General features: G+C 41.8%; 1 protein-coding gene across 1 annotated transcript in view; it reads left to right on the top strand.

Annotated features, from left to right (window-relative positions):
* Window positions 1-214: 214 nt before the first annotated feature.
* Chrna5 (cholinergic receptor nicotinic alpha 5 subunit) overlaps window positions 215-23023 on the top strand; it is a 39952-nt gene continuing 17143 nt past the window's right edge. Inside the window, exon 1 of the mRNA XM_027926109.2 lies at window positions 215-469. Coding sequence (XP_027781910.1) covers window positions 364-469 — 106 coding nt within the window. The 5' untranslated portion in view covers window positions 215-363. The remainder of the gene's footprint in view (window positions 470-23023) is intronic.

Raw genomic sequence — 23023 nt, 5'->3', positions numbered from 1 at the left:
AGCTACAGGAGGCAGATGGGGGTCCAACAGTCTGAAGTCTGGCCTGGGGACTGGGCCTGGAAGAAGAGGCCGGACCAGGTGTGGAAAAGGCGGAGCTAGGAGCAAATGGGGTTGGGTTGGAGGCGGGGCCTGGTGGATACTGGGCGGGACCTGGGCGGGGCTAAGCTCCCTAGAGCTCCTCCTGCGTGCCCCGCCCTCTCAAAGCCGCGAAGCTGAGTTGGGCTTCGCGGCTTGGAGCTGAGGAGCCCAGTGGCAGGTCAGCTGTGTCTTCCTCCCTCTTTCCGACTCCTCGCGCTCCAGGAGTCGGTGTTCTTTGCTCAGGGGTCGCTAGTCGCCTGCGGCATTCCCACGCGGGGCCGGAAGATGGCGGCGCGGGGGTCGGGGCCCCGCGCGCTCCGCCTTCTCCTCCTTGTTCAGCTGGTGGCTGGGCGCTGGGGTCCCGCCTGCGCGGGGCTCGGCGCGCCGGGAGGTGAGTGTGGGCGGCGGCGCTTGCTCTCGGACGCCGGGAGCCGGGCGGCGGGTGGCCTGGGCAGCCCGGCGCCGGTGCCCGGAGCGGCCAGGCGACCGCGCGCCGCGAAAACCGTGTTACCGGGACCGGGCATCTTTTTCTCCTGGGAATTTGAAGTGAGGTCTCAGATTTAATGTCCAGATCTGTTTAAACGCACAGAAAAGGCCATTTTTGTTGTTCCACGGGTTGTGTTATTGGAGACTGCAGGTCGGCTTAGTATACACTTCATACAACTTTTTAAATAGAAGATACCCTTGTTTTCCCGCAGGGCTTTCCCTTCGTGGTTTGTGGAGGTGTGGAGACCCTGGGTTTAATACTAGGGATTGAGACGGTAGCTTCTATTCTCTGCCCGCTTCTCCTCCACCCTTCCCAGAGCGTCTGAACTTGTTCACTTTTGCCAGGAGATGAAATGTGCTTGTTGTAGAATGTTAGCGGACTTCCCTGCATTTGCTTCCTAGGCTCCTCATTAGCTCCTTTGGAGCATGACTTTTTTTTTTTTTTTTTCACTCTGCTGCTTTTCAAGATATTTTGAACTGGAATCAAAACAATAAAAGAAAACGCTTAGTACTTCTTCAAATTTCAAGTGCTTTAGAAAGTTTTAGATCTAGTCCTCTCAGTAGCTTGAAGAAAAGTGCTATCATTAATGGAGCATCTATGGTGTGACCTAGACATAGAGGAGGTAAGAATCCTTTAAGCGAGACATGAGTGTAGAAATGAGCTATCTGCATTTCATTTTCTACAGTGAGTTTCTTAAATAGAGGAAACAGTATCAGAACCATTTCTTGCCTTTCCTTCGTTGATTTTTTTTTTAAACCGTAAATTCCGATTTTAGAAATTAGAAACTTTGAAGACTAGAATCACTTATTACAGGCTGCATTGCTTTCTGTAGAATGAAGAGAAATACAGTGGAGGGTGATTTAAACAAAATTCTGTGCAGAGACAGTTACAGTTTAATGAGAAGAAAGGAGTGTGGTTTTGGAGGCAGACAAGCCTGGTTTCAAATTATAGCTCTGGTATATCCTGTCTTGGGACAAACTTCCCGCAGTTGCCTTCCTTCTTTGAAAAATGAGGCCAACGGTGTGGTGTACACCTGTAATCCCAGCCTCTTGGGAGGCTGAGGCAGGAGGAGTTCAAAGCCAGCCCCAGCAACTCCAGGAGGCCCTAAGAAACTTAGTGAGACTCTCTCTTTAAATAAAATATAAAAAGGGCTGAGGATGTGGCTCAGTGGTTAAGCACCCCAGGGTTCAATCCCTGGTACCAATAAACAAATATATAAAGAAATAAAATAAATAAGTACAAAAATGAGGATAATATGGCTTACCTCTGAGTCATATTCAGGATACACACATGCAGACACACAGGCCAGACACAGTGCTTGGCACTGTAGAAAATGGTACACTCCTTCTATTGAAGCTGGAACTTTTAAAGTTTTTTACCTTTTAATATAGAGGATTGAAGTTAAGCATTCAGTGGTGTAAACAGTTATATCTCTGTTCATGAATGGTGTTTGGTGTTATAACCAGAGTTGATTACTTCATTTTTTCTGCCCCCAGTCAATGAATATGTTTTTTTAAATAACCATCTCTTGTGTTACATCTATGTTTTCTTTTCTCTGTCCCACAAGAGCTCTGAAAACTGTTATTGTTATGCTGTTTATCTTTATATCCTCAATGCCTAATTTATTACAGGAGACTAGTAAATGTTTGTGGAATGAATGAATAGAACAGTAATATCCCCCTGGATATTACCTTACTTTAGGGTGGGGAGTCATTAAAGATCCCCTCTTCCAGTTCTAAAATTCTAAGGTTCTGAATGCTCTTAGTAACTGAGCATCTTGAAGAAGGTAGTGACATTGAATAGATGGTATTATTGCACATTTGCTCGTAAATGTTAATGTGCTTTTGTGTACAGCTGCCTTTGAATGTGGAGTGGCTGAAAGAACTTCGTGAAGCCATGAGACCTGCTAACTGGCTGTTTTCCTTAGGCATATTACTTGACTTGCTGATTTATTTTACCTTCTTTAAAATGAAAGGATGGTAGTAGGTGTTTTTTATGTCCTTTCAACTGTAATTACTTTTATGTTTAAATTTTATTCTCATATTCATCTTTTATTCTTTTTTTTTAAAGAGAGAGAGAGAGAGAGAGAGAGAGAATTTTAATATTTATTTATTTTTTTAGTTTTTGGCGGACACAACATCTTTGTTTGTACGTGATGCTGAGGATCGAACCCGGGCCGCACGCATGCCAGGCGAGCGCGCTACCACTTGAGCCACATCCCCAGCCCTCATCTTTTATTCCTAATAATAACTCTTTCTTATGGTTTTCTGTGAGCCAATCCCCAGGCAAAGAGAATGTCTAGTCAGGCACAGCTATACCTGTTTGGCTGATCGAAGGTCATGGAGCTGTGGAAAGTGGCCCAGAAGGCAATTTTGTCTCTATTAAAATATAATTTACTAGTACATTAAGATAATGAAAGTCTTTTAAACTGATCTGGCTGTGATTGGGATAGTGATTTATGGAAATCAGATTGTCATACTCAGTTATATTTCTTATCCTTTTAAATGGTTGAAACTTTATTTTTAGTGTATGTAGTGGCTGAGTTCTTCATTCAAAGGAAAATAAAATAATTCATAGAAAATGAGAGCTATGAAAGATTTTTTTTCTTATGTTGAGGCGCTTTCATTAACATTTTCAAAAGCTAACAAATACTCAGAGTGGTTGGTTCTGCTTTTGTTATCTATTTGTATGGCCTTGGATACACTTCTCACATAGTTTAATTTGAAATTTAAAATTATTTTGGTTTTCACCAGGTGCAGTGGCAAGTGCCTGTATTCTCAGTGACTTGGGAGGCTGAGGCAGGAGGATTGAAAGTTCAAGGCCAGCTTCAGCAATTTAGCAAGTCTCTAAGGCGAGACCCTGTCACAAAATAAAAATGGCTGGGGATATAGCTCAGTGGTAAAGCACCCCTAGGTTCAGTCTCTAGTACCAATAGATATATTATTTCCTAGCACTTATTAAATATGCTTTGTGAGCTAGACTGTGCCAATTGGAAGGTAGGGTCTTATTTGTGAATTTCCTGATATGTTACAGACGTACCCAAGTTTATTAAAGTAGACTATTAATAGAACTCTTGAGATTTTCAGTCAGTTGTCAAGAGTAGAGGGTTTTTTCCCCCCAACTAAAATTACAAGTTAGATCTATCAAGTAATTTTTTATAATTAGAATATGGTTTTAGTACAGCAATTTCAGTTCAGAACCTTTTCTTCTAATAGCATTATTTTTTCTTCCTTAAGAGTCATATAACTTATAATTAGCAGTTGAGAACACTTGTTTGTAAAGCAATGTAAAAATATACTAACGAGTATTTGGTAAATTCCAGTAGACTTTTACCATTAGTATATGTGTGTGTTGTACAACTAAGTTACATCTCTAATTCTGGATAATATTAATTGATTGGCTAACAATAAAGTAACAAAAGCTCAGGCCAAAAAAATGGAACTAAATTCTTTCAGATGATAGTTTAGTAATAAATAAGCATGTTGACAATGAAAGTTGTTAAATACTTGAATAGTTCTTGAATGTTTAGAAATTTGTCTACAACAGTATTAGTATAATTTTATAATGTCAATATTTGGAAAGGATTATTTTCAATGAATTTTTCCTGTCATGACTTAATTTTGGTTTAAATGTTTTGTTCAAAATTTCAGGAAACATGGTATTGTTTCTCTTTATTCAATAACCTCATGTTCTTTAAAGTAGAATTATAGCCTATAGCTTTTTACCAGTAAAAATAGGAGTAAAATATGAATACTATTTGAATTCTTACAAAAAGGACAACTTGAGCTTTTGGATGTTATTTTGTGTTTTTATTGTCAATGATATATATAGGCAGACTTGTTTTTCTTCTATGTCATGGTTTCTCAACCTCTGAAATTTTGGGGAGAGGAGCATCCTGCGCCTTGTGGGATGTTTAGCATCATCCCTGGTCTCTATCCATGAAATTGGTTTCCAACTGGGGCAGTGAAAAGTGCCTGTAATTCCACTGGCACCCATTGAAAAATGTCTCCAGATACTGTCAGATGTGTCCTAGCAGACAAAATTGTTCCCCTTACTCCTCTCTCGAGAACCCTGCTTTAGGTTTTGTTGACCAGAGCTTCTCAATCTTTAATGAGTACAGGATTTCTCTGGGAGGTTGTTAGAATGCAGAGTCAGAGACAGGGCCTGAGATTCTGCCTTGGATATTGCTGTTTAGAGTACCACACCTTAGGTAGCTAGGTTATAGATAGTTCTCCATTTGTATCAACTGGGTGGATTCTCAGATGCATCTGATGAAAGTAATTATGGAAGTAGTGAATTTACAAACAAGACCAATAGAACTAATAAAAACAGGCATAGGGAGTGGAGATATAGCTCAGTTGGTAGAGTGTTTGCCTTGCATACACAAGGCCCTGGGTTCAGATCTCCAGCACCACAAAACAAAACAAAATTGGCATTATCCTGTTATCCTAACAAAGTAGCTGTCTTCTTTTTTTCTGTATTTCCTTTCAGTCATTTAAAAACGATAATTGGATAATTCTAAGGAAATTTGCAAGAGTCTTATAAGGTCATACAGCCTGTGCAACTTGATGTTACATTAGGTGTTTTATTTCATAACACTCTAAATGTACTAGCTCATAATGCATGTTTATTGTCTGTTGAGAGATCTGTGGTCCCAAATTAAGATGATGAACTCGGCATTTACTTGATCTGATGATGCTCAAACTTTTTTTTTTTTTTTTAATCTCTTCTTGAGAACTATTGACTGGACCTAAATTTAATACTGCTGAAGGTCATTTTCTTCTTGTAAGTGTTCTGAGAGGGCAAGATGTTAAATTAAGTTTACTAAGGCATATCAGTTACAATGTAACTTTATCCTATAATTCTGTGATAAAAATCAATATATAATATAATGAAAATCCTGAAATAAAAAAAAAAAACCTCTGCATTTCATCTGTAATACTAAAATAACGATTGGTAAGCATACTTATTTTTCACATTGAAAATGCTGGGGTACACATTTATTTCCTCTCATTAACAAATTGGTTGATTTGCTTTATCTTACTGTTGCTTAAAATAGCCCTTCTAGGACTGCTGCAAAGATTTTTTTAAAAAGGAACAAAAGTCATTTCTTTGTTAACTTAAAGATTCAAGGAGACTTGGAGGGGAAGATTAACTACTCCAGGAAGACCTTGATTATAAATTAGGGATATATAATATATATCACTCTTACAAACCTTTTCAGATACATTATCTTATTTCATTTGTATGGCAGTCTCTGAAGAAGATGGGGATGGCTATTGGCAGTACCTAGCAAAATTTAAAATGTGCATACTCTTGACTCAGCATTTCCACTTCTAAGAGTCAGCACTTGCATAGTATGGAAAAATAGATGTACAAGGATGTTAATTACAGCATTTTTTCCATTGTAGCATTATTAAAAATAAACCCAAACTGAACACTATAAATGCCCACCAGTGGTGAAACCTTATATAGCAATAAGTAGACCACTTTGTGGTTTATACAGGAAGAGTGGAGATAGATGAATGCCTATTGACATAGTATTAAATAAAAAGCAAGACACAGAACTTAAAAAGAGGAAAACATTTTTCTTCCTCTGTGTGTGTGTGTGTGTGTGTGTGTGTGTGTGTGTGGTGTACATGCATGTGTTAATAAGTCCACATCCCAAACTTACCAGTGGTTACCCTTGAGACATGGAGAGGGCAAGGAGATGAAGGAGAATTCTGTTTTTATGAGCATCTGGCTTTGATTTTGACAATGATCATATATTACTTTTTACAATGGCAGCATCATTTTTAGAAAACCAATAAAACAGATCAGATCCTAGTTCTGCTTCTGTTACTCACTAGCTACTAATGTTAGACCAGTAATTTTCAAAAAGGGGCAATTTTGTTTCCCTTTGTCCAACATTTGGCAATGTCTGAAGACATTTTTAGTTGTCACATGGAGGCAGTATGGGTAGAAGCCAGGAATGATGCTAAACATCTCACGGTGTCCAAGACAGCTCCCACAAAAATGAATTATCCATACCAAAATGTCAGTATTTCCAAGAAATCCTGTATGGAGACCCCAGGACTGCAGCCATTTTCAAGTATGCAGGTTGTACACTGTTCAAGTGAGATAGCAAAGTTAGCCTTCAGTCTTTTAGGGATAAACATACTAGGAAATTGGGAGTTAAAAAGTAGACCAGTCTTTAAGTTAAGACAACCAGGAGAGAGGAGGCCAAAAAGTAAGCTCAACCCTCAAGACAGAAGAGATACCAGGAAGCCAGAGCCAAGAGAACAAAGTCATTAGGATCAAACCCACTGAGATAGGGCAGTAGTCTGCCCTGCTCTAAAAGTATCAGGGACTTTCCCAGATAAAGGGACAAATTCCAGATGGTAAGGGGTAAACATGTGCATAAACTAGTTACTAAAATACCCCATAGTAACCTTTGTCTTATTAGCATGGTAAAAATCATACTCTGGGGCAGAGATATAGTAAGAAACGTGTTGCCTGAAGACTCATGATGGAGAGCACAACTAAAACTCCACTTCCACACAGGATGACATCAAGAAAACCAGGTCCCTGCCAACCCTGCAGATGCCATAAAAGCTCCCTTTCCCTTTGTTTGATTCAGTTTGGGATTTTCTTTTCACAAAAGATGTCTCCCTTATTTTTGAGCATAAAAATTAACAGCCCTGTTCAGGTGCTGTACCTCAGATTCTTCTAATAGCATAAAAATCCACAGGCTAAGTACCTGTGTGAAAACACAAATGGTGTGACTCTACTTTGTGTTCAACCAGAGACATGAAAAATTGTGCTCTATATGTGTAATATGAATTGAATTGCATTCTGCTGTCATGTATAACTAACTAGAATTAAAAAAACCCATGGGGTTGATAACACAAGTGTCAAGGGCACCATCTTCATTGTGGGGTGTATTCTGCGTGGCCACAGAATTATGATATGGTGAAGGTAAAAATACATATGCAAATTTGTACCCCAGGAAGACAGGCATCGTGTCTTTGTTTTCTGCTCTACTCCTTAGCACCTGGCACAGGCTGGCATGGTGAGCAGCCAGTCAACATCTGTTGAAAGAATGAATTGAACTAGGTATTACAAGTTAGGCTCTCAGATGCTAAAAATTGAAGAATTTTTGGAAGAAAGTGACCATTAAGCAGGTGTTATCTATTTGCCAATAAAGACTGCTGATATCCACATTTAGTTATAGAATATGTTGGGCTGACTTTTTCCAGTTATTACTTTTTGAAAAAATCCTGATTCTTCATGGATAAATGTCAGTAGAGGACACTATCAAGTAAGTATTCCTAGAATTGGTTTTTTTAAATCCTTATCTATATCATATCTTTAGTGGAGGAAGACTGTTAAAAAACATTTAAAATTACTTGGACACTACCCTGTATAGTAAGATAATGTGATTTATTTCATTTGATTTATCTAACAATGAGGCAGCTAAACAGAGGCTATCCTTTTTATTAATGTTTTATATGGAAATTGAAACATACAAAATGGTCCAGTCCCATGAATTACAGAGTTATTGCCACACATGTTTAACAATTATTGATAGTTTGCCAACAGATATCCCTATTTTATATAGATTAGAAAATTATACATGTGGAGGTTAATGGCTATTAGTGGTACCAGGTATTCAAATTAAGGTTTTCAGTGTTGAAGTTCTGTTTCCTTTCTTCCTTACCATGGTAAAATTAAGGAATAAGGCTACATTACTTTTTTTAAATAGATGGACACAATACTTTTATTTATTTTTTTATGTGGTGCTGAGGATCGAACCCAGTGCCTCACATGTGCTAGGCAATTGCTCTACCACTGAGCTACCGCCCCAGCCCCAACGTTACATTTCATTGAAAATAAATGTGGTTTCCCTAAATAGCTTTACTTAAACATTTTTTATGTCATTCTCCCAATTCCTTAACCTTGAGTCAGTTAATGATATTTAAAATTAACATTGGATTTGAAAAACCAAAAACCAAAACATAAACCTTTCAAAGTGTTAACGACATAGGGATTTGTATACTTGTTAGGAATTCAACTTAATTTTTCTTTTGTTAATTATATATTTAACTATTTCAGAATAATTATTTGGTTAAAAATTGCTTTATTCTTTTCCTATTTTTAGTGTATTTCACTACTTGATTCCCTTTGTTTTTCTGAGATATGTGATTTATAAAGAGTAGCAACTTGAAAGCTTTATAATGTATATATTTTGTACAACTGTCCTTGTACTGTGTTGAGAGTGCTTTTTTTTTTTTTTTTTTCAACTTTCCTTGCCTAGGATGTCTGGAGACCATCTTTATTGGTGTATTGGGAAGCTTTGAATAGAAATCACTGTATATTTCAGGTGTATATTGCAGTATTTTGGTGCTTTTGCCTACCTATTGAGGTCTATCCATTACTTTAGCAGTCATTTGTGAAATAATAGTGACTGTCCTAGTACTTAGATACACACTTTTAAGTTAGTCCTCACAATGACCTTATAAGGTAGATACTGTTTTTACCTTTTTCACAGAAGAAGAAATTAACCAATAAGCATTAGAAGCTAGATGGAACCCAACCTGTACATCTTTAAATCCTAAGGTGGGTTTTTGTTGTTTTGTAGTATTGGGGTCAAAACCAAGGCCCTGCACATGCTACACAAGTGCTCTACCATTGAGCTGTGCCTCCAAGTCCCCCATGCGCTTTTAAATCTTGTTTTATTTTGAGACAAGGTCTTGCTAAGTTGCCCAGGCTGATTTCAGACTTGCAGTCCTCTTGCCTCAGCCTACTGGGTAGTTGGTATAACAGGTGTGCCTCCATGCCTGGATCTTTTTTTTTTTTTTGACATAGGGTCTTGTTTTTGCTCAGCCTGTCCTTGGACTCCTGGGCTCAAGTGATTCTTCTGCCTTGACCACCTACAAGTAGCTACAGATATGCACCAATGTGCCCGGCTTAAGTGCTGAGTTCTTAACTAGTATGTTAGATTGCTTCTTTATATTCAAGTATGAGTAGGACAAGGTCTTTGATTTCAAGCTGAATCTCGTGACTCATAATTCTTCAGAGCAGATTGGTGTAGCTCTTATGATGACAGTTGCTTCATAACCAGTGATAAAATTCTAAACTTTAGAGATAAATTTCAATTGGCATGTAGTAGTGAGTCGTTTATTTATTTATTCATTGACTAACTGAGCACACACTATGTGCCGCTATGTTAATTGCTAGAGATATAATGATGAATAAAACACAATAATACCTAGTTCATTAGTTTACACCACAGTGAGGAAGACTTTAATCATATATATCTGAGATTATATAATTACAAGCCAGATAAGGAACATGGGTCTATGTAGAGGAACTTAATAGAGACTTTGTGGGTAGGGAAGAGTACTAGGAATTGATGCCTTGGTTGAGTTCTTCAGAAGAGGAGGGAGAGAGTATGAGTACCTTGTAAGAGGGAATGGAAGCTGAACCTTCAGTGTAGCTGGAGTAGAAGGCCAAGGGAAGACCTGACAGAACTTTGGCCTTACAGATTTTGGTCTCTCTTTTTTTTAAATATTTATTTATTTTTTTAGTTGTAGTTGGACCCAATACCTTTTATTCCATTCATTTATTTATTTTTTAATGTGGTGCTGAGGATCAAACCCAGGGCCCCATGCATGCTAGGCAAGCGCTCTACTGCTGAACCACAATCCCAGCCCCCAGATTTTGGTCTCTTAAATGGTGGAAAGCTGCAGAAGGGTTTCAGGCCAGTGGCTGACAGCAATGTGTTTTGTTCAATTGCTTGTATATCTGTACAGAGAACTAAGTGATGTTGGGGTGCTGAGAAGATTGTTGGAGACCACTTATAGTAGTATACTTGCTCTAATCCTGGTGAGAGATACAGATAGTCTGTGCTAGGCTGATGGCAGTGGGGTGGTAAGAAATATATGGATCTGAGAAATATTTAAGAGGTAAATTCAACAGTATCCTGATGGATTGGAAATAAGGATGAGGGAGAAAATAGTGTAGAGGATAACTTGTAGTTTTTAGATCATGGAAACTAGACATATTATGGAACCACTCGCTGTGATGGGGAACACTGGCAGGGGACCACTTGGGGTGAGATCATGAATTTGGTTTATTTGTGTGTGCATGGTATTGGGAGTTGAACCCAGAGCCTTAATGCATGCTAGGCAAGGGCTCTACCACTGAGCTACACCCTAAGCCCCATGAATTTGGTTTTATATGTTTGATTTCTGGTGTCTTTAAGGTGTCCTTATTTATTATAGAATAGAAAATTGTGACATATGGAGGTTAAAAGGCAATTAATGGTGCCCAGTATTCAAATTAAAGTTTTTATCTTTGCAGTTCAATGACCTTTCCTTTTCATTATACTGAATACATTTAAGGAGTATGGTTATATATAATTTGGAAAATAGATGAGGTTTCACTAAAGCACTTGAATGTGATTTTTTTTTAAGTAGCAAATGGATATTCACCTCTAGGCTGAAAGAAGTCAGCAGTGGAGAGAAAAAGTCTATAAAAATATTTTTCCTTAAGTTTAATAGTACCCTTGGGAATGACCTTTTAGGAATCTCTGTTATAAATAAATAGATGGATTAGATTTCTAGTATCTCCATTACTGAGTGCAATTTTACATGCCTTCTGAAATTTTTTTAAAGTAATTAATTAGTATTAAAAAAAAAAAAAAAACTGCCAAGGTAAAGTCTGGATGTGCTCATGACGAAAGTTTTTGAAAGACTGCATGGTTGATGTTTCCAAAAGTGTGTGCTGAGAACTACAAGTATCCCTGAGAAATACTATCAGGTGGTCTCTACCTGAATAAATTTTTTCGCATATATTTTCCCAACTTGAAAGGTAAGGTTAATTAAGATTTTTTTGAAGCCCCATCATGTTCTCAAAATTTCATTCTTGAAGAATGGGCATTGAGGGGCTAGGGCTGTAGCTCAGTGGTGGAGAGCTTGCCTAGGGCACTCGCCTCAGCACCACATAAAAAGAAACAAAATAAAGGCATTCTGTCTATCTACAGCTACAGTTTTTTTTTTTTTTTAAATGGGCATTGATTTGATTGTCTAAGCTAACATGTTAATAGGGAGGAGTTTAGCCAAAGTTTACATAATTTGAGGGCTGTTGTTGACATTGCCTAGCTTTTGCTGGTTTTGTTGTTACTGTCATTGCATTATATCCCATTTTCTAAACAAGGATCAGTGGCTGAAAAATAATGATAAATAGTAATGTACAGTTCAAAATTTTGCCATGAAAGTAAGGTGCACTTAAAGCATAAGTATGTGTCAGGATACATAAATATGTTTTCAAATATACTGACCAAAAAGGAAAGTGAAACAATGAGTATCTGAAAGTCAAATTTCACTCTGTCAATAATGTTGGGAGTTGCCCCGGCTCGGCTCCGAAGACTAACTTCCCCATCCCCCAAGAAGAGCCGTCCAGTGGTGAGCCCTGCTGGCTCACATGATCCTGCCATCCAATGGTGAGCCCTGCTGGCTCACATGATCCTGCCGTCCAATGGTGAGCCCTGCTGGCTCACAAGATCCTTACCCACCGATCATAAAGCACCCCAGCCAACTGTCAAACCGTTCAACCATTAAACTGTCATTAACTGTCATACCGCCCCTGGCTCTATAAATATGCAGAGCTGTTCCTCAATAAATGGGCATTTTCTCCGACGGCAAACCTTGATCGTTCTTTCATTGGTGCCGAAACCCGGAAGCCTCGCTGCTTGAGGGTCCCTTCTCTCAAGGCTTGCCGTCCTCGTCCACTCTTTCGAGTGCTGCTACTCACACAACACTGGCTCTTCAGTAGGTGAGTTCCTCTATTGGGTATCCAACTTCAGACGGACTACGCAGGGGCTTTGACCGTGATCATCCGGCAAACCTCTGACGTCCAATCTGGAGGAGAGAACGCACCCCACCACAACCTTTACGGTCACAGTGGACTCTCTGGAACCTGGTTCATGAGCGGGAGGTCCTGAGGGGTGGAAGAACAGGCACTCCTCTCTCTCACACACTTTCTCTCTCTCTTTCTCTCTCTTAACCACCCTTGTCCCTCTCCTGACCTATGGGGGCCTCTTCTTCCCTCCCTGCAGACTCCCCTTTATTAAATTCTGCACACAAGATTGGCCTTACTATCAAAGACAATCAAAGTCAATGGCCCCCAGGAGGATCCCTAGATCCCGAAATTCTCAGATATCTGTTTAACTTCTGCGAGCTCTCGAAAAAGTGGAAGGAGTTCCCCTATGTTGAGGCTTTTTCTCTTCTTCATTCTCACCCTGGCCTATCTGGCAGATGAACACCCTCCCTACCGACCTCCCCTGTCCGTTCCGTCTAGCCCCTCAGGTGCTCCCCCTGACTCGGCCGACACCTTTAGTTCCCCCCAAACTAGGTCCCGCCCCTAGTCCCACAAACCATGGCCCCTTTAAGAGAGGTTGCTGGACCTGAGGGCATTATCCGGGTACATGTCCCATTCTCTATGAATGACCTCATGCAACTCGAGAGAAAGTTGGGCTCATTGACCACAGAAGGGAGTTTCAGTGGGTCCTCCAGGCTTATAGCCTCACTTATGTGTTATTGGCTAATACTCTCCTTCTTGAGGAACGTACCAGAGTCTGGGAACTTGCCAGAGCCCATGAGGATGAAACTCACCGAGTTAATCCCAATCACCCTCCAGGGCCACTTGCTGCCCCAGATCAAACTCCCGACTGGGATTATAATACACAGGCTGGCATACAGAGTAGGGACCGATTCTCCGCATGTATTATTGCTGGGCTCAAAAAAGCGGCACGTAAGGCCGTCAATTTCCAAAAATTACAAGAGACCCCATTGGAATTTCTGGATTGGCTTACAAAAGCCCTTCAGCACTAACCTAGATCCCGAAACCCCAGATGGCCGTCAGGTCCTTATGACATATTTCCTCTTGCAGAGCTACCCTGACATCTGGGCCAAACTAAAAAAGCTCGAACATGGCCCTGCCACCCCCCAGACTGAGAAATTTCAGATGCTCGCCCAGGCCCTGCAGGGTGCTTCCTCGGGTTGCCGCCCATCACCAAAACCTCTCCCCCCCACCCCCACCCCCCGTGCCTGCTTCAAGTGTGGCAAGGAGGGACATTGGGCCAGGGCATGCCCCGCACCACGCACTCTACGTACTCCATGCCCTAAATGTCAACAACAAGGTCACTGGGGCTCTGACTGTCCTAGATCCCATAGTAGGCCTATGGCCAGGGAACCCTCTGACCTTCTGGGCATGGCAATCGATTAATGGTGCCTTGGGTCCTTGTCCCCGGCCATAACGATCAATAAACAGGAACCCAGGGTGCAGATTCAGGTGGATGGACGCAAGGTTGACTTTCTCCTTGACACCAGGGCTACCTTCTCAGTCCTGACAGAATTCTGGGGGCAAACAGTGCCGTCCACCTCTCCTATTGTCAGGGTAATAGGAGGAAAGACCATCTATCCAAGAAAGACTCCCCTATTACTCTGTTCCATAGACAACTTCCCATTCTCTCAGACGTTCCTAGTTATGCCCCAATGTCCAGTTCCTTTGCTCGGCCGAGATATTCTCTCTAAATTCAATACAACAATCAATATACAGGCTCCTGGCATCAGTCAGGCCCCAGAATCTGCCTGTTCATCTTTTCTGGCCCTTTTGGCAGAAGACTAGCCATTCTGCTCCTCTTGTGAGGCTGACATGAAATACCATACTAACCTGGTTGACCCGATTGTATGGGATACCCACACCCCCTCCACTGTTTCCTGCCCACCAGTTAACATTCATCTCAAAGATCCTAACACCTTCCCAAATCAGGCTCCTGTCAACAAAAGCTCTTCTGGGCCTACAACCTATTATTCAGGTCCTTCTTAGCAAGGGGTACCTCCGTCCTGCTCATTCCCCTTACAATACTCCCATACTAGTGGTAAAAAAGCCCAATGGGTCCTACCTACGACTCATCAACACCTCCGTTAGGCCCATACATCCTTTGGTTCCCAACCCATACACTCTGCTGTCTCAGATTCCCCACACTGCCACCCACTTCTCCATCATAGATTTAAAGGATATCTTTTTGCCTTTAACCTGGACTGTCCTTCCTCAGGGATTTCGAGATAGTTGACACCTCTTTGGACAAATCCTGGCCTCCGACCTCCAATCTTTTCACCCCCAGTGCCCCGAATCCACCCTCTTGCAATATGTTGATTATCGTCCAGCAAATCTCTTTGCCCACCTGCGGGGAGGAAAGCACCCCACCACAGCCTTTAAGGCTACGGTGGCCCTCAGGGACTCCTTCCTTGGGCAGATTCAAAAGTCCTAGTCCTCTCACCTTAAGACTTGGCCGCTAGAGAGACACTTACCCTCCCCTTCCTCTCCCCTCTTTCCGGCCCTGGGAGTATCCGGCCTCTCCAGGAGGGGTCCCGAAAAGCCTTGGCCAAGGTCTCCCACGGCTCTGGCTCTGTCCAGGACAAGAGCTTCAACTGTCAGGATTCAGTGATGACCAATCTCTGCAGCTCAAACCTGCCACTTAGGCACTCCTGATTTTTTTGCTCTAGCGGGGACGCCCCTTTTGCCAATAAACCAGTTTCCTCCTTCTCTGCATCCTCTTCCCTCCTCCTTACGTGGGTAATGTGTCTTCTCTGCCAGTCGACTCTCCCCTACAATGCCTCTTGGATCAAATATAGCACCCAGGCCTGGCCCACTTATCCCTTAGACAACCAAAGCAGATGGCCCCTTTTTGGGTCCCTGGATCCCTCCATTCTAAGGGATCTCTTCCAGGCTTTCTTCTTGCTCCGATCCAATCCTGCTCTCTGTACCCCTTGCAAACCTCTACAAATTCTTTTAGCCTGTCCAAAGGGTGCTCAACAGATGACACAGTTCTCCTACTTAATTTCTTGGCCTTAAAGGGATATCAGGCCTCTCCACAAAAGGCTCAAATAGCATGTATCTAGGGTTCTCTATCTCTCAAGGGAAAAAGGCCATTACAGTAGACAGAAAATAGCTTATTGTGTCTATACCTACACCAAAAACCAAAGATGACTCTCCTTCTTGGGTTTGGCTGGGTACTTCAGGGCCTGGATTACTTTTGAATTTCTCCCTCCTCGCCAGGCCGCTATGTAATCTAGCCAAGGGCCCCCAAGATGAACCCCTACCCTCAGCGGTAGGGAAGCCCTTTACAAAAAGACCCTCCTCTGGGCACCCGCACTGCATCTCCCAACCCTTCACCCTCTATGTACATGAAAAACAGGGACAAAGTCTGGGCGTTCTGGGTCAGGAATATGGCCCCACATTTGCACTAGTGGTCTACTTATCCAAACAGTTCGACCCCACCATCAGGGGCTGGCCCCCATGCCTCAGAGCCCTAGCAGCAGCCCATGACCTCCAGAAAGAAGCACACAAGCTTACCTTTGGCTCCCCACTAACCATCTCATCTCCTCACCATCTAAAGGATTTCCTCACTTACAAGGGGCTACAGTCACTTCCTCCTTCCAGGGTTCTAAACCCTGCCTCCCTCCTCCCATCTTCTCCCTCACAAGATCCCGTCCACAAATGCCTAGAGGTATTAGAGACGATTTTACCCTGCCCTGCCACCATTTCTGAGGGACCCCTGCCCTCTTCAGACCTCGTCTGGTTCTCAGATGGTAGCTCCTTTATACACGAAGGGGTTAAAGTGGCAGGATATGCTGTCGTTTCCCTCTCATCCATCATAGAGGCAAAACCTCTCCCACCCAATACCACCAACCAACAAGCTGAACTCATAGCTGCCACAAGGGCATGTGAGCTAGCGGAGGAAAAAACCCTCTGCCTATATACAGATTCCAAATACGTCTTCCATATCCTGATCTCCCACGCAGCCATTTGGAAAAAAAGGGGGGCTACCACCAGAGGGATGGCAGTCATTAATTCCACACTTATTTCTGGTCTACTACGAGCCTCCAGGCTGCCTTCCCAACTGGGAATAATCCATTGCAAGACTCACCAAACTGACTCCTTCCTTACTACTAGGGGGAATCCCAAGGCCTATCAAGCGGCTCGATCAGCCGCCCTATAGAGCTTTACCTCCTCTCTGCTACTCTTCATTACCACTGGGGATCGGCCCAAAGATCCCCAACAGCTCTTCCAGTTTCTTCACTCTATTCCATTCTAGTCCACAGAGTCTCACTAACTTTCCTTCACTCCTTTTTCACCCTTTCCCCATGCGATAAGACGCTCCTACAACAGATCACTTCTGCTTGTCAGATCTGCCAGAGAACCAATACCAATACGCCATTAAAACCTAAACCTTTCCCTTCTCATCAGGCCCGCGGTCATACCCCAGCTGCAGACTGGCAGATTGATTTCACCAACATGCCCCGAGTAAAAAACAAGCCTTTCCCACTTCTAACAAGCAGGCCTCCATGGTAGTTGACTCACATAATCCCCATTTTGGGATGCCCACTTCTATCCAATCAGACAATGGCCCAGAATTCACCTCACAGGTAACTCAGGGACTGGCTCACATGCTATCACTCCCTTGGCATTTCCATTGCCCTTACCGCCCCCAGGCTTCTGGAAAGGTTGAAAGGACCAATCGGTCCCTTAAAGAGACCCTCACCAAGCTCACCAAGCTCACCGGGTAAAGGTGCTCCCCTTGCTCTCCCCTTGCTTTATTGCACATTAGAAGGCTTCTTTGGCAAGGCTCTAATCTCTCACCTTATGAAGTCATGTATGGCCATCCCCTCGTTCCTCCCGGATTGCCTACAGAACCCCTACCCATCTCCTAAACCTATGCCCTGCCCCTCCTCTTCCATCTACGCTCTGAACTCTGGCGCTATCAAGACTGGCTCCTTCCTGACCTCAGTCTCTTTCAAAACCCTACCTCCTTAACACCTGGTCAACTTGTTTACTATTGCCCACCAGGGAAAAGCCCCCTCTAAAACCAAAACGGGAGGGTCCTTCTCAGGTGACTATGCACTCCCTTGGCGGCCAAACTCAAGCTATCTAATAACCAACTTACCCCGTGGATTCACATTGCCAGGCTTAAGCCTGGCACTCCTACACCTTCATCAGAAGAGCCAACGATTGTCACCTGTCATTAAGTACTCTTGTCATCCCCCCCCCACAAGATCTCCTCAAGCTCTGCCTCTCCCGTGTCTCTGTTCTTAGCCCAATTTCCGTAATGGGTTCTGCTAATGCTCCCCCTCATTTCTGGCCCCTCTTGGGTCCTCTCTTTGCCCTACATTAAAGGCAAGTGACCCTAAGGGCCCCCTCCATCCAGACCCCCTTCTTTTCCTTACAGACCCCCTACTTGCTTGGATCTGGCCGGTAGTGGGACCGTTGTGTGTTGTCCTTCTGACAAACCACTTAGGTGTCCAGAGCATGGTGACCCCTGAATAAGGGTGATCATAAGAGAGCACTTTACCAGTTGCCTTTTGGGCCTAAGGAGGAACATGTGTGTTTTGTTTACCCTCCTAGTTTTGTAAGAATTTCAAGTATCAGTATTTAAAGTTGAGGTGTTTCACATAAAACCTGGAGAGATCTGACTGCTCTCAAAGGGAAATATGGTAACAATGGGCCACCGTCCTCCCTTGGCCGCCTTCAAGAAAAGCAAAGAGAGAAGCAAGCTGGTACACCCAGTTAGGAGAAAATTTGAAGAGCAGCCTTAATAGAGAGGGGAGGGAGCTAGATTGTACTAGGAATGAAGAGTGGAATTGAGGGTGTTAGGTGCAGGACAGGATGGTCTTCAGGTCATGCCAAACAAAGTTAGCTGCAGGATGACCTGTCTTCTCAAACCCTCTGTCTGGTTCTTTATCACCTATTTGCTTCAAGCCCAAATGCCCAAGTCCCCACTCAAGGCTGAACACTTAACCCTCCCTTGTGCCAACAAGGCAGCTTGCAGACCCAGAGACCCCATTAGATTTGGGCTCTAAAAACTCCCTGTGCCTGTTCCTTCCGTTTATCATAAAGTTCATTCAGATTCAGGAGGGTAAAATTTCGAATCAAGCTTTTAACCAGCTTCTCCTCAGGAATTACCAACTCGTGGCTACTGATGATACTCCAGTCGAGACCTATGCCAAATGGGGACTGACATCATCATGGATCTGTGGTGGCAAGGAACCTTCGTTGATACGGTCTTCTCTGCCCTCCTGTGGGGGCTTCTTACTTCTCTCCTCTCTTTTTCCCACACCAACCCATCTCAGCAGGAAGCAGCCAGAATGAGTCGATGCCCACTCTCATTTAATAACAAAGAGGGGGGAATGTTGGGAGTCGCCCCCGGCTCCAAAAACGAACTTCCCCATCCCCCAAAAAGAGCCGTCCAATGATGAGCCCTGCTGGCTCACATGATCCTGCCATCCAATGGTGAGCCCTGCTGGCTCACATGATCCTTACCCACCAATCAGAAAGCACCCCAGCCAACTGTCAAAACGTTCAACCATTAACCTGTCATAACTGTCAAACCGCCCTAGGCTCTATAAATATGCAGAGCTGTTCCTCAATAGACAGGCATTTTCTCCGACGGCAAGTCTTGATCATTCTTTCAAGTAACCTATTCCCCAGTATCCTGTGGTTATTGTATTGTGAAACTTTCTCTATCAGTGGCACCCCAAAAGCATATGTGTCATTTTCAAAGAACAGTGGCCTCTATGGTGAACCAGTTTTTTCTAGAATAAATATAAAATACCACTTTATAGTATAAAGTTAATTAATTTTGTTACTGAAGGCAGAAAAGAGGCCAAGATCTCAAAAACATTAAAATAGAATGTATTCTCTACAGTAAAAAGGGGTTCAAGGCACAATATTAATAAGAAGCTAGTCACAATTTGTTCTGCCAAGAGAAAGCAGAAGACTATTAACATAATTCTTGTATTTAATAGTGCTGGTATGGCATGATATTAATAGCAAGCACACAGAAGAGCTCTTCCTATCACATTTGTGTGTTCTGGTATTTTTCTTTATGGTTAGACAGCACCATTAATGCAGAGTGTGGATTGTTTTTGACCTATGTGTGGTGCAAAGGAGGGAAGTGAGCCTGACAGCATTTTATTTTTCTCACCAAGAACTCCATGTTATTGAAGAAGAGAATTAAATTTTAGTTAGCATAATTTTGTAACCTCTGATAGAGATTGGAAAAGTATAGTGAGAACAATGCTCATAGAGTGCCAGTGCTGTGGGCTGCAGGGAGGGTGTTGCTATGCAGGTGAGTGGCTTGGTTGGAAGGCCATCCCACTCACCCTCATTCAGAGAACAGTTGGTGGGGAACAGTGGGCCTTCTAACCCTGATTCAGTGTTGAGGGAGATAATAAGTTGATCAAATTATAGGCACCAAGTGTGTTTTCCAGCCTGTCTGTGATGAAGTAGGCTCAGTGTGTGCAACTACTTTTCCACATTAAGATTTCCTGCCTCTCAAGGGAGAAGTGCACACAGGAGTTCTAAACCCATGAGATTTCAGAGAAATTCCTGCACGACACTGATGGCACCATTAAAACCAACTTTTTCTGATTTCAGATGTCTTCAAATAGCATTGCTCACTGATAGTTCTATCTTGAGTAGCCAGAACTGATCACTCGGGGAAGAAAACAAGATGATTTTTAGTTTTCAGGATAAAATATCAATGTGACAAGATAATCTTTTTGAAATATCAATGCCTTTTTTTTTTTTTGTTCCTGATATTTCTTTTACCTTTGGCCCTTCTCAGTACCTGCTCAAGCTAGGTATTCTGTGCCCTTGCTTCAGGGAAGGGACATGCTGTGACAGCAGAAAGAGGTGAGAAGAAGTTCATTTTTGTCTTTTTGAGTTTTAAAAGCCTGGGATGTAGTGGGGAACAGAAGAAACTTGGCCCAGACTGCATAACATAAGGACAGAGCTTTTACTTGATAGAAGAAAAATAATTCCCTGCACTAGTGTAGGGGCAGAGGAAAAGTCAGGAAGATATAGGAGTGACAGAGTGAGCACAGTGGTAGAGTGCTTGCCTCGGCACTTAACACTACATGTAAGGCACTAGGTTCGATCCTCAGCACCACATAAAACACACACTAATTAATTAATTAATTAATTAATTAATTAAAGGTATTGTGTCCAACTACAACTAAAAATTGAAAAAAATCTCTTTATTAATCTTTGTTCATATACTATGCAAACTTCCACAATTTTCTTCTGTTATAGTTAAAGCTTCGTCCTGGGATTTCATAAACTGACTTCCAGACCACTCATGTATAATCGAATCAAGCCTTTATTGAAGCACACCAGTGGCGGCTGACCAGAACATAAAGCTATTCCCCTGATCAGCCCCAAACAATTGCAAGGGCACTCCTATAAGACTGAAAACCGCAAAAGGGATGTTCTGGGGTCTAGCCAATGCAAGCAAGCCAGGTTACAGAAGCTGGAGAGTGCAGTCAAGCGGTGGGAAGCCTAACCAGTCACAGTTAGCCCAGTCACCCCAGTTACAGAAACAGAGCCATGTTACCCTAGTTACAGAAACAATACCCCATTAGGTAGTTCCGTGTTCTTAAAGGTTTCTATAGCAAAAGGAAAAGAACATCTTGCCCCAGTCCCGACCCTTCTACTTGGCATGGTGGTTTTACAGGATGAAGTCATAAAATAAAATGGAGTCACATTTGCTTCTACTATCACACTTCAGGCATATATAATTTAGTGATTATATATATATATTTATATATAAAGATTTTATTCATTGTTTTACAAATAGTATTATACTCTCTTCTGTGCCTTTTTCCTTTCAACTAGTACTCCATGAAAATCTCTAAACTTTTAAGCTTTTATTTGATGCTATATGTTACAAACTTCTTTTGTAGTTGTTAAAAGTTGAGATGCCATTTTCCTGGGTGAAAGTATCTTTTTTAATTAAAATTTTTTTTTTCTGTATACATTGCTGGGGATTGAACCCAGAGCCTTATGCTTGCTATGTAAGTGCTCTACCACTGAGCTATACACCTAACCTCTAAAAAATATTCTTAATTGTAGTAAAAAACATAAGTTTGTCATTGCAACATTTTTTTTTCTTTCCCCCAAGAGACACTATCTTTCTAGGCTGGCTCCAAACTCCTGGATGCAAGTGATTCTCTTCCTTCAGCCTCCTGAGTAGCTGACCCTACAGGTGTGCACCACCACACCTGGCAACCATTTCTAAGTGTGCATTTGGATCATGTTCAATATACTCATATTGCTGTGTATCAGATCTCCAGAAATTTTTTATCTTGTAAAATGGAAGCCCTATACCCATAGACTAAGTAACTCTCCATTTTCCCATCCCAAGTTCATGGGCCACATTCTACTTTCTTTCTATCAAGCTTGACTACTTTAGATACCTTACATAAGTGGAATCATACAGTGTTTGTCTTTTGTGATCAACTTGTTTCACTTGGCATAATGTCCTTGAGGTTCACCCATGTTATAGCATGTATCAAAATTTCTTTCCTTTTAAAGGCTGAATTATATTCCATTGTATATGTATATACCATATTTTATCTGCCACTTTTCAGTGAATAGACATTTAGGTTGCTCACACCTCTTGGCGGTGTTTCTAGGTTTTTGTCACAATGTTGATTGCAGTAAACATTCTATACATTTGTCCTTATATTCTTTTATTGCTCTGAGGGTCAGATATGGAGTTACTGGATAAAGGGAGTATATATTTACATTTTATAAACTTTGCAAGATTAAAATATTGAACAATTACTTTTCAAAAATATAGTAGTATCCTGGGACAGTGGCACACACCTGTAATCCCAGTGACTTGGGAGGTTGAGGCATGAGAATTGCACCAAGACCAGCCTCAGCAATTTAGTGAGACCCTGTCTCCAAATAAAATACCAGGAAAATAAAAAGTCAGCAGCAATTTGTATTTGTACCTTTGGTGTTTGAAAGCAACAGAATTTGTCTTTATCTAATCCTTTGGACCATTGTTATCAAGGGGGTTGTCAAAACCTTTCTCTAAGAAAAGCATGCCTGTCTCTGGGGAGGGGGCATGTCTATGATCAAGAAAATAAATGTTTCTCTGTATCTTTACACATAAAAAGCCCCTAATTTCATTTTATATGACTCAAGAAGCCTATTGAATAAGGGGAAAGAGACTAATCTGCATTGCCATTACTGTTCTGTGACTACCTGGCATTTACCCTAAAAAGGTGGGATCAGTTGATATAGGCCTTGTCGACAAACCTGACTTCAGCTATATGGTTTGGGGCAATTAACCACCTCTTAGAACTTCATTCTCTTCACTTATAAAGGGTGTGCGTGTGTTAGCTATTGATATTTTTCAAGTGTGTAGTTGACATTTTTATTACATACCATATTTTATTAAAAGCATTGATCAAAAAAGGTATTTTAAGTAAAACAAAAAATTATCAAAAATAGATGATTCCTGGGAAAGGTATAAACACTTAAGAGTAAGGAAAATAAATGCAGTGGCATTGTATATTAGGTTTATTTATATTATCAATACAGGAAAACTGGGCTGGAGTT

Source organism: Marmota flaviventris, chromosome 2 (assembly GCF_047511675.1).
Source record: "Marmota flaviventris isolate mMarFla1 chromosome 2, mMarFla1.hap1, whole genome shotgun sequence".
NCBI lineage: Eukaryota > Metazoa > Chordata > Mammalia > Rodentia > Sciuridae > Marmota > Marmota flaviventris.
This window is presented reverse-complemented; position numbering and strand designations above follow the sequence as displayed.